The 13,414-nt window shown below is 35.0% G+C and overlaps 1 protein-coding gene across 3 annotated transcripts in view; it reads right to left on the minus strand.

Moving 5' to 3' along the window:
• Positions 1-3,289: 3,289 nt before the first annotated feature.
• The window catches only part of LOC134529344 (peflin), a 37,000-nt gene continuing 26,875 nt past the window's right edge, over positions 3,290-13,414 (minus strand). For all 3 annotated transcript variants that reach the window (XM_063363305.1, XM_063363307.1, XM_063363306.1), the window contains 2 exons: positions 7,543-7,677; positions 3,290-3,918 (listed from right to left, as the gene is read on the minus strand). In XM_063363305.1, the coding sequence (XP_063219375.1) occupies positions 3,827-3,918; positions 7,543-7,677 (227 nt within the window). In that variant the 3' untranslated portion in view covers positions 3,290-3,826. The remainder of the gene's footprint in view (positions 3,919-7,542; positions 7,678-13,414) is intronic.

Consider the following 13,414-nt stretch of genomic DNA (forward strand, 5'->3'; position numbering starts at 1 on the left):
GCAGAAAAATAGAACACGTTCTATTACGGTTTTGGCTAAGACTTCGGTTATGAAAACTTTTATACCCAGAGCCAGACCCCTTGGAAGGGTGCTGAAATGTTACCCACACGGGAGCAGGCGCGCTAGCATAAAAATTACATGAAAACTGCTAAGGAAATGGGTGTCGTGTGGGGCAGGCTTTAACGCCTGGTAGTAGACCAACCACAATGAATCCGTGTCTGTAAAATTGCCTGCAGACTCTTTTGCAAGGGATAAACCACTCTGACTTGTTTCACATCATCATACATGGCAGAACGTCGACAGTGCATCATTACATGTAGCCGAAAAGGAGCAAGCGAGCCAGACTACAAAAGACTGTTCTGGACAGTTATGGTCGGCGAAATTTGTTGGAGCTGAGTGACTATATATACCACCTTCAGGTCACCATCAAGCAGAGTACTCTGCTCTCGCTAACAGAGTGTGTCAAGCCACCCAAAGACCACTAAGCCATCACTGCCTTGACCACCGCCCGAATAGAAGACGTTATGTTACCCGAGACCACTGAAGTCTACAAGTGTGGAGATAGCCTCGATGTAAGTAAGAGACATTTCTGTATTTCTTGAGGATGGACTTGGCCCATGACCAGAGGAAGTAGCCAATGGAAAAATTCAAAAACTACGAGTAGTGAACTCGCTCAGCGAGTAAATTACCAAAAACTCGCTTCTCTGTATCCAAGAGTACTTGATGATTACAGTACCCAGACATGTCTTCAGCTACTCGCTGACGACTGATAGTGGTTACTCGTGAAGCATGTGAGAGAAAAGAGAGTTGGAGGACAAAGTGAGCACAAGACAGGTATAAGTAACACAGTTCAAAGCTTGAAGAAGGGCTGGTTGGTCAGAAACAACGACGAGGGGTGCGGTGTGTGTGTGTACATAGACAGACACCAAAAACGCTTATAAACGAGTGCATGTTGTGTTCGGTCTTCTGAGACAAATCAATGAGACAGTGATAGTAACTGTCATCATGGTACAAACAGGAAGTGGTATAAGATGTAACGAGTGTGTTCAAGGCAGCACACACTTAAAAGCTAAAAGTCACACGGGGCTAGGTCTGGTGAATACGGAGGGTGGGGAACGACAAAACACCCCTGAGCGGCCAAATAGCGGTTTACGCATAAGGCAGTGTGTGCGGGGGCGTTGTCGTGATGAAGGAACCAGCCACTTAATCGCCAAAGTTCCGGGCGTTTCCTCAACACATCCTCTCACAAAGGTCTTAAAACTTCCAAATAAAAGTACTAGTTAACAGTCTGGCCAGGGGGAACAAATTCCCGGAGCACAATTCCACGAACATCAAAAAAGACAATGATTATCGTCTTAACATTCGACCTCACTTGTCTTGCTTTTATTGGTCTGAGGGAGTTAGGAGTCTTCCACTGGCTTGATGCTTGTTTGGTTTATGGGTCATACCTGTAACACCAATTCTCATCACCTGTAATAACTTTGGTCAAAAAGTTTGGATCACTCTCAATCTCTTTTTTCAAGTCCTGGCTCAAATTCAATCAAATGATTTTTTGATCCTGTTTGAGAAGGCGAGGAACAAATTTAGCGGCAGCACACCTCATTTGCAAATCCTCAGTCAAAATCCACTGGCATGAGCTCCAACCACTCCTGTCTCTTACGAAATTTCATCAATCGTAAAATGACAATCCTCATTGATTTTTTGGCAGATTTATTCATTTTCATCATTTCGAGATGTTGAAGGGCGCCCAGAATGAACATGGTCTTCAACACTCATCTCACCACGTTTAAAGCCCCCAAATCACTTGAAAACTTGTGTGTAACTCATAGCATCCTCCTTGAAAGTCTGTTGAAGCATTTGGTAAGCTTCTGTTGATGATTTTTTGAGTAGGAAACCAAAATTTCAAACACATTCTTTATTCTTTTAAATCTGCCATAATAACTTCATAGGCGGAACATGAGAACAGTAAAAGAAAAACAATACTACAATCAAACGTTAACCTACAAACTGACACTGTCTGGGCAGCTGTTTAGTGAAGGTATCTATTAACCCCATCTAGCAGGAGAACTCTCTACTATGTCTACGAATGGCAACACACTATCAGTCTGTTTTTTTTTTGGTCCCGCTCGTACAATACATTTAAGTAATTTTGCTTACTAAGCACAATATATAAATAATCGATAAAGGCAACAAGGTAAAAGCACTATGGTAAAAAACTACATTAATATTATATGATATATATAATATATATATTAATATAATATTATCATTAACAACCTATACAATATTTGTCTTGCATATTTGGCATTGAGAAATTTTGGTAACAACTTTGACATGCCATGTTACATTTTTTTTTTATTTTGGAATATATTATTCATATAAAATCAATATATAAAATAATATAATCCCACCTTTTACAAGGAGACTTAAGACCAGAGTACAATACTTTAGCACAAAGTTCATGTGAGAAATAAAATGTTGGAAAGTGGATTTGGCTAGATTTAATTCCAATCAGTTTTTTTCCCCATAACCACATGTGGTACAGAAAACAGCAAAAATGAATGTTGGAAGTAAGTTGATATTAGTTTGGTGTTTTTGATTGAAAGAGAAGTTACAAAAAGAAATTTTTTTTTATTTTAAACATTTTTATACTATCAACACAATAGATCAAAATAACAAAAACATATCTTACAAAACATTATTGATAGTATTTCCAGAAGCGCTAACAAACGCAAGCAAAATTTACAGAAACATCATTTCCTTTCATTTTCTATTTTGAAGGTAACTTTTCACATTCCTTCGCATGAGCTATTTAGAATAGATGTAGTTATTGAATAATGCTGTTATTATGTAATTTTTTCTGTGCACGTGCTATTTGTGTGCTAAATCAATTCAAGCCACCTTTAGTAGGAAACGGGCACCAAACTAAATATTAATAAAAACACCCATGCTTAAGATAGTCTTGAATCCATGACCACATGGTTATAAATCATAACAGTTTGAATTGGATTTACTGATAAATAAAGTAGTATGTACATATAGGTTTATTTATAACATTACAACAAACAATGCATTTATTTATATAAGAATAAATTTATAGCAAATATTAAGTATACAAGTATAAAATTATGACTTTATTTATTGCAAAAATTGCTCAAAATAGCATACCTTTAAACAAAGTTGCACCCAAAAAATACTGCATAATTTTAAGGCAAATTGCAGAGTGCTGGTAGTTTTTAAATACTGTACATACATTTTTGGAAAAAACTCAATATCAATACAACAGCTATTAAAGAATAGTAAATATATTGTTCAGAAAGTCACTCATTTAACCGTATTTGGGTGTCCTAGGTATTGCAGCTTTGTACACCTACACATGCACTTTAACAAAAAAAAATATTATAACTTTTAGTATAAACTCAATATTCCAGATGTAAAATATTGAAATATTCCAAGTATAAGGCCAACATGTTACATACTAATATACAATGTTAACAAAGAACAGAATTTAAAATAAATAAGTGTTATAGGAATTCTGTTATACAAAATTTCTTCTCCAAGTTGTTTATAGCTATGCACATTGCTATGCTCATTGTATGCATATGACTGCAGCTCACAAATAAACTGTTAAAGTAATTAATGTGGAATTTTCCCTGAGCTATGCAAACAAGTTAGAACAATTTGTAAACTTATAATATATTTGCAAAATTATAGATAAAGAAAATAAATCTAAAAAAAATACACAAGTAATAATAAATCACTTAGTAAAAATCATGTGATAACATTTCTTGAACAGTAAGTATATTTTAGAAGCCAAGCTTATAAATTACACTGAGCAACTTAATGCCACCGACAAGAAATCCTCAAATCCTATTGTGATGACCCCTGTCAATTCCTTGTCACGGGTTCGAAATGCCTCTGAAAAATAAAAAATAAACAAATTAACACACTTTTAAAGAAACCAATGTTCCTAATTTGTAAGCAGAGCACTTTAGACCAAAAAGTTTCAAATATTTCAAAAGTGTATTGAAAAAAGGCTAGAGCTACAGCACTGAAAGAACTACAGAAGTGAGCTTATAATTTTTAATTAGTACTTGTTTTACTGCCAGCCATTCAGGAGAGGGTTTCCTGCCACTGACTACTATGTTAGCCATTATGTATGAACATGACTCATTGGCTGTTGCTGACGAATCAGAATTAGACCCTAAGTGGTTTCTTTCCTCTTGCTTTCCGCTGTACATTTTTGCTTTTTAAGCTTAAAGCCATCATCTCTAAGTTAAAATATTTCTGTAGCTTCTCTGATTGTCCAATTTCTATAATCATCTATGTTGGCTATGGTTTCAAATTTGTTTAAATCTACACTGTGTTTAATAATAGATGAATGTTCAGCTATGGGTTATTTGTGGTTGTCTTGTTTGTAGTCCTTAATATGTTCTCTTGTAGTTACACGTCTACCTGTCTGTCCTATGAAAACCAGGCCTCAGGAAAATGGTACTTGTAGATTCCAGCATGTTGTCAGTTGGAGTTTTATCCTTTACCAAGGGGTACACAGGTTTTTGGTTTTACTGAAGATTTTTTTATTGTATTTCCGTGTTCCTTCAAAAGTCAAGCTATCTGGTTGGTGACTCCTTGCACATGTGGGACCACAACTATGTAACTAAATTGGTCAGCATTTTTGTAGAGGGTGGTTTGTTTATGGCTTGCTCTATAGCTTTCTTTTTATATACATTGGCCAGTAATGCTGTGGTGAGATGTTGTGACATCTCAGGCCCTTACGCTCCCAATGTATAAAATATTATGTTAAATATTTATTATGCTTTATGATCAGATACCATACTTGGTTAGGTTTTTTGGTATAATGGAAACAACAGATATTTGTTCATTTTAGAGATATTTGTGTGTTAGCAATATGCTTTTATGCTCATATTTTACTTTATAATCGTAATTTACACTGATTCATGTCCTTAAGTATTTCTAAGAAATTTACTATATTTAATTAAATAAAGCAGCTGAAGGTTGGACATCAATTTTTGGTTTATTGGTTAAGTTTTCATGAGTATTCACAAGTTTCTTCAGCATAAATTACCATTGTTCTTTGTCTGGAAGCAGGGTGATGCAATGTTTCAGTAAATTATATTGTGATAATCTATATACAAAAATATTTAAATGTTTGCTTATTCAAAATCTTAAATCTCCAAAAGTTCTTTACCAATTGATTTGAATTTTTACAAAACATTGCATTCAAAACCACATGTATTTTTATATACTTATGTCACACCTGTGACAGGTAAAAAGATATATAAAAATATAGATAGGTAAAAACACAGATTTTTAATATTTTCAATGCTTAGCTAAGGGCCAAATCATTAGAATTATACAATTTCGATCTAGATATGGATTGCTTATGACATGGACAATTATAAGTTGCATGTCCTAGAATCAGCAAACTAGACAATCTACATCTGAACAAACAATGGAACAACAAAAAAAATTGTATACTCACAAGCACTGTAAAATTAAACATATTAGAAATGTGTGCTTTCTCTTTTATTTCTTTTCCATTTAACCACATTCAGCCACAGCATTGTGTGGCTGGGTACCACCAGTAATTAAATGATGATGATGACGATGATGATGATGATGATGATGATGATGATGATGATGATGATGATGATGATGATGATGATGATAATAATAATACAGCTAGTGATTAAAAAATAATAGTTTTTAGTTTATTTATTTACCATGGTTGCATTTAGAGTGGTGGTTCACATAATAACTGTTTAATGTGAAGTGTGGAGAATTTTACAACTGTGGTCCAGATCATGTTGCTTTATCATATTTTCTGCCTATCTCAACATCAATATTTTGACCACAGCCAGCAGTTTAGGCCTAAGTGGAGCATTTTTTTTTAAATTTGGTGGCCATGCAGAGAGAACAACTGTCTTTTCGCCATTTCTACTGACATGATGGAGGGGGGGGGGGGGGGTGTGTGTTTTGAATCGGCGTACGTTTATACCTTGGGCGCCACCACGTGGATGGGCACGTGGACCCGGCTACCGACTCTGTCCCAGGGCAGTGACGTCACCCATGTGGAGCTAGGCTCGACTTCCCCCGCTAGCACTGACCGGCCTGCTCTCAGCGGCGGGAACGCTATGTTACTGCTTGTGAGGTCTTGAGGCGACCCACACACCTCCGTCTCTGTGCTGGAAAACTCGTGGTCGGGAATTAAGTGCAACGAGTCGGGTAAATATTAAGTTTTATTGGCGCAGACACGTACACCGACGACGCACACAGAAAACAGCACATAGTCCAGCTTTCATGCTGACCAGGACACCGCGTGGCCCGGCCCCGAAAGTATAAGTCCGCCGATTAATCCAAAATGCTCCGGGGAGCTTTAATTAATTAATTAATTTACACAGTCTGCCGCCGGGGTAGGCCTCGAAGGTTGATTAGAAAAAGGTTTACAAAAAATAGTTACGACGGCGGATGTTAACGGATCGGTTACGAGTAAAAGTTGAAGTCGACGAGGTGCTGATATGCGTCCTACCCCGCACGGCGAACGGAAGAGACTGCCACAGGCCCCAGGTGTCATGGCCGCAGGAAGTGCTGAACTTACCGTTAGTACATTAATATTAAAGACAGTTAAACATAACTATTAAAAACTTTTAAAAATTACAAGTTAATTAAGATTTAAGGATTACATATTACAGATATTTAAGAATTATATTATTTAAAAACACGCAGTCTCCACTACTCCAGTTAGGGTGGGTGCCGAATGGGTTCGCGCAGTGCGACAGAACACACGCACTTGATGGCGGGAGGTTTGAAATAGAGGGTGTCGGGAGGAGAGAGGGTCGGCAGTGGCGTTAGGCACATCAGGCTTAGGGAGGGCGTAGCCCTGGTCGACGTCAGTACGAGTTACCAGTTACTGCAGGATTTTATATCAGAAGTAACATCACATATTCAATTCAGTACATTTTATTTAAGAGCGATGAACAATTTTGTTTGAACCAGTGAAAATGTTTATTCTGTGCAGACTTTGTTTTTGTCGTGTAAGGTTTCTTGGTTGGTGCCAGACATTAATACAATGAATTGGCACTGTAGTACAAAACCGAACATTCTAGATACCAAAATACTTTGCTTTCAAAATTTACATCATGTGTTACAATTCTATGATGTACTAAATAACATGCATTAAAAAATTAAGTCGACCTTCAATGTTTTCAAACATAAAAAAAGTGGAATTTGTATATTCCAGGATATGTACCTTAATAAAACTGTTGGAATTGTGAGAAAAAATAAAAAGCTTGAACGTAAATACATACATATATATACACAAAAACACACACACAAACACACACAAACATACAAACACACACACACATATACAAAAAATTAATACTAAAAATAAAATATCTTAGCAACAAATTTTTAATTACTGTTTATTTCATATGGATAAACTCCTCTTTAATAACAAAGCACACACATGGCCCTGAGTGATTTGGTGTGAAACGACCCATAAACCAATTAAATACACACCAGTAAACCGTTGAATCTGCACACATATGCTAATAAACTGGTCAACAGTAATTTTTTTCTGATTTTCTAAATCGCTTCGTTTGATGACAAAGTTAACAAACTCCGGTGAGAAATGAAATCCCATTTGCTGGAACGCTGTAACAAAAAAGATGCATAGCTCTCAAAATAGACAATGGTATTAAGAACAGAAAAAAGACTGGTTAAATTAACTGATCTAAAGTTCTCTTGCAGTGGAGTATTAGACAAGCAAAAATAAAGAGAGCCTATTGTTGCAACAGCATTCTTCCTAATTATGGTGATATGCTGGATCTTATGACTGTTCCATTAGCTAATTTAGATTGGGCACATAGCTGTCTAAGGGTACAGTAAGTAGTACATACACAAAGGATTAATAAAAAAATCAGTAAACTCAAAATTCTGATTCATTTAATAGTACACTATTGTGCAGTAAATTTGTAATGATAGTGACAAAAATCTTGGAAATTTTGGTAAGCAATTATGGACATAAGCCACTGCATAGTATTTTAACATTTTCGCAAAGCCAATAGATAACCTTGGCCGGTTTTGTGTTTTTTGTAGATACAGTGTAAACTCTTTATAACGTCACTCGATTTAACAACAAACTCCTTAAAATGTCGAAATTGATTGACTTTGGTTGGTTTACCTTGTTTTCTATTCAATAATACACTCTATATAGTGTCACGCTCACTCTATGTAACAACAACAATACGGCATTATAAATCATTAAGCAGTACTTTCTATGTTGCCGAAGTTGATAAGAACTGCAGCTGTGTACGTTCTTTTGTTTGCTGTTTTGTTGTTGTATTATCTAGCACGTGTTTACTTCGACTGACGCACAGGAGATTCCAAGAAATTTTTGTCTTTTGTTTTTACATGATGAACTTGCTCATGTTTACCTCGGTGACTAGACTTTTGTTAAGTTTATACACATTATCATTATCGCAGTTGCTTACACACTTTCAAACTGTAAACATGGCGAGTAAACGACAATCTTTGTGTATTGACGAAAAAGTTTTATTAATACGCACAATAGAGGCGGGAGAAAAGATCAGTGATGTTGGAAGACACTTTGGATTCAACCGCTCTACCGTGTCTACAATATGGAAAAACAAAGAAAATACATTTATAATAAGAGGAAACATAAGAAAATACAATTAAAATATCGGAGCAGCAAAAAACATCAGACGAAGATAACAGACTGTACGCAAAAGTGTTGTTATTCGTATGAATATTAATGTTTGTATGTAAAATGTGTACTATATTAGTAAATACATATTATTATAGAATAGTAAAATGATATCTTTTATTTCTCTCCATTTAACGACCACTCTCTATAACGCCAAAAATGCTCAGTCTGTTAAGTGTCGTTTTATAGAGTTTACACTGTATTTTAATTCTCAGTCTTGGTTCCTCCACATCAGACCAATGGTATGCAATAGCTAGGGACAAGATTTTATGGTTTTATTTTTAGGTCAATTTCATTTCTACAAAAAAAACTTTGGTGTTTTTCTTTTTATACATTGTCTTTATTCATGAGGACAATGTTTTATTCAACAAATATGAAGGAATAAAACACTTTAACACATATTTTAAAAAATAGTCACATTTTGACTGACCCAAAATGCACCGTTACAACAAAATATCTTAAATAAGCATGTCTGTGATAGAACTGTTCAGAAAAATAAATAAATTGGCAAATATTACATTTATGGAATATACTATAATAAAAGAATACATTTTTGTAATTTGAATTAAGTTATGTCAAGTTGTCAGTTGATATGATTTTAATTGCATTCCTGTGCTAAATGGAGTATTAACTTGCATTTAGGTGTTATTATGTGTATTGACATGCATTTCAATGTTATTTTGGTTATATCACAATTTACCATATTATAATCTTGTCACTATAGTTTCTCTCGTGCTTAGATTGCATTCCAGAGTAAATGACCTCCACTGTTACCCGACTGATACTACCTGGCATATTTTTATTAATATTGTATATACTATCAATAATTATTATAAGTTTTAGAATATTTTGGCTTTTACTATTTTTTTTATTTTCTAATACCATAAAATATAATATTTTGATATTATTATTGCAGTTATAAACATTTTAAAAGAAAAAAATATTAATTTGAAACACCAATTATTCGGTTATTATTAACAATAAGTCATTCCAAGTATTATGTCATATGGTCAAAAATTGCCAAATTGTTACATATTAAATAATCAGTACATAAGAAATATTTTGATAACAAATATGGTTGAAACCAATATAGTAACTTTCAGTAACATTTCTTTAGAATTAAGAATTGAATATTCTCATAGAGATGCCAACCCCCAGGTGAGACAATCAGTAATCACAATTTTTTTTACACATGCGTAAATCAGGCGCGACAAAAATTTATGAACACTGAACATTATGAACCTACTGATAGTGAGTATAATCCAATGTTAAAGATAAATCTCATATTGGATGTTACACTATATAAAAACATTTTTTGATAGTTTATACATGATAGTTTTTTCAGTAAACAAAGGTAGGTAGCTTACCCCATATTACTGTCCTTCATCAGACAGGGACAACTTTGTGGCACGTTTTGCTGCAGCCAACTCTTCTTTGCTAAACTTGTTTTGGTGACATATGGTGTTGTGAGTAAATGACTTCACTTTCTGCACAAGCAGTGCATTTAGTGTTTCTGTAGATAAATTGGGTCTAAATACAGTTTGGTTCTTTCGTACTATGCTGAAAATTCTTTCAGTTGGTGCATTGCTATGAGGAACTAAAAGAATAGTTAACATTAATTTGCTGAGTTCTCCAAATTTGTACAGCCCACTTTCATCTAGCAATCGGGAAATGTTGTGCCATGCTACATCGATACTAGGAGCAGCAAGAACTTCTTCACCAAAATCAGAGAACTGGTAAGCAGCAAATTCAGTTTCCAATTGGCCAATATTAACAGGCAAGTTTTTGAACAAAGTAACCATGTACTGAACAGAAGAAAATGAAACTTTTCTTCTCAAACGAACATCCAATACCTCAGAATGCTTCAGAAACTCATTGTAAATGGGCATTTTCTTGAGAATGTAGTCACAGCCTGCTTTGTAAAATTCCCTAACATTGGAATAAAACTGACTTATCTGTAAAGCTGTAAGATTTTTCCCTTGGATGTAGGCTCTAGTGCTAGCACCAATCACTAGGTCAGGATCATCTTTCTGATTTTTTCTTCTTTGAAAGTCAACATCAAAAATAGATGCATTATCAGTACTATCTTTGAGTGCTGTAGGCTTAACAAATCTTACTAGTAAATCTGTGTAAAGAGCAACAAGTTTCCTCTGTAGAGCATGTATTTGGGGAGCTTCTTGTAGAAGAAAAACATTGGTAGAAACAAAAAGTGGAAGAGTGTTACTGAAAAAGAGACAGTACAGTTTACATAAAGGATTTTCAATCTGAGACTTTATGTCGAGAAACTGTGAATTGGAAACATCAGCATTGTCACCAGAGAAGAAATGTTCCAAAGCTTCAAATTGTTCGATCATCCTGTTAACAGAATCCAACAGAGACAACCATCGAGTGCTCACATGTTTCAAAATTTTGTGGGATTTGGTGCCACAAACAGCTTGACACAACTTTAGACAGTTCTTACGTTTCGAGCTCTTTTGAAGAAAATAATACAACTGTATCAAAAGCTGTTCAACATTTAAATCCCTGAATTGACTAGAGGCTTTTTGTGCAGCTATATGAAGAAGATGACAAGAACATCCTTGCAGAAGTACAGAAGGTTGAACTTCTCTAATGAAAGCTATAACTCCTTTTAAATTGCCCACCATTGTGTTTGCATTATCACATGCGAAGGAGACACAATTTTTCCAAGGTATAGACTTCTGAGTCAGTTCCTTATTCAATATATCGAAGATTCCTTTCCCTGTACTATCAGTGGATTCCAGCAAAGACAATAGCGAGGTGCATATTCGGCCTTGACAACTATTATAGTATGACACAACAACTGGATACAATTTTACAGAGCTCATATTGTAATCTGAACTACCGTCTGTTGCCAAACCAAACGGCCCATTTTGTAACTGCTGTACAATATGCTTTGTTGTGGAATCAGCCATGCATTTAACTAGAGCAGTAGCTTTAGTCCTTCCACATGCAAATTTTTTTGCAATGGCAGAATCGGGAAACATTGCTCGAAACAAAGAATTCGCATGGTCCGCGCATGCAATTGGAATGTTGTGTTCTATCAGAAATGACGAGAATAAAAGCTCGGCATTTGTAACGGAAGTGTCGTCTTTGTTTGCAAAATATGATGTTACCGGCTTCGATGTACATTTTATTTTCATGTTGTCCTGATGCTTAGTAGAATTCACGTGCCGCCTACAGTCGTCTCTACCTCCATGAGCAACTGAAAAGTCGCAATCGCACACAGAACACCACACGTGATTTTCAGACCGTTTGGACACACGCAAACATGGCCACTCTTCAGTGTAGCTTTGTCTATATTTCTGAAGAACTTTTTGCCGCTTTGAAAACATGGTGAGAACATTTATCACAAAAAATGTTGACTAACACATACTATTATACACACACTATACGGTCGCAACACGTAACACATTAAAATTACAAAAAATTAACAGCACAACACGCCGAGACGCAAGTTCTCACAACTGAATGGCGCACACGCTGAAGTCGATTCGATATATCGCCATGTGACAGCCACAGCCAAGTCAGAGTCGATAACATATATCGACTGTCTCGTCTCTTCTTTTAAGGCATTTTCCGTAGAAATTTTGTCACGTCCGTAACCCCGTAATTATGGTTAAAATCAGTAATAATTACGGAATATCCGTAACAGTTGGCATATCTATTCTCAGATGACGCTCTTGATGAAATACAAAAAGAAAATGTATTTCAAAAATTCTCATTCCAAACTTTCATTTTAAAACAAATTTTTTTTTGTAGATTTAAAAATATTTTCATTACATTATAAAGTTGTATATAAAACTTTTATGTTCTTTAGGTAGATCTGGCAAAAGTGCAGACTAAAAGAAGGATAGTGCTAACACCAGATATCATGCATTGGAAAGAAGAGAGTAACTGCCAATTAGATTGCACACTGCAATCTATGGATGAGACAAGCTATAGCAATAGCATATGTCCATAAATTCTCACCTAATTACTTGCACCCACTACAAGAAACTTTTAAAGATCACATTTCAGTAATTCCATAAAAACCTCATATATACATTTCATACAACTAATGCTGATGTCACCAAATATCTTGAAGGTTATTTGAATAGAGGTGAGGTAGGCTATGTTCAGAGGGGATCGAGGAGAAAAAGGGGAGTAAAACTGTGCATCCCCTGCATGCTTTGTGGCATTCTAAAAACATTCAGCTTTGTTTCGCAGAATAATGGTTTTTAGAATTATTGAGTGTAAGAACGTCAAAGCATGAAATTGGATTCAATAAAAAAATATAACAGTACCATTAAACATTGGCACAATATTTGACCGCCATAATTTTTAGTATATTCTTTCACAACAACTAAGAGAACATTTGTATTGATGGAAGGGAGGTTGTGCATATTGTAAGGAAATTAATATATTTTATTTCTGTCAGTAACACATGGCACAACAGCCAATGAGAGCATAGTAGGTTGGCTTTTAGGCGGGAGTTTGGAATTGTTAAATTTTATAGATCATATAGTAATAAAAATAAATTATTATTATTATTTAGACAACTTACCTGCAATAAATTTACATTAAATATAATAGAACAGGTTTAAGGTTCCTTAGAAATTGTTCACTAAATTTTCTGCTTATTTTATCATGCTCTCAAATAATTTT

The sequence above is a fragment of the Bacillus rossius genome, chromosome 2 (assembly GCF_032445375.1).
Source record: "Bacillus rossius redtenbacheri isolate Brsri chromosome 2, Brsri_v3, whole genome shotgun sequence".
Lineage (NCBI taxonomy): Eukaryota > Metazoa > Arthropoda > Insecta > Phasmatodea > Bacillidae > Bacillus > Bacillus rossius.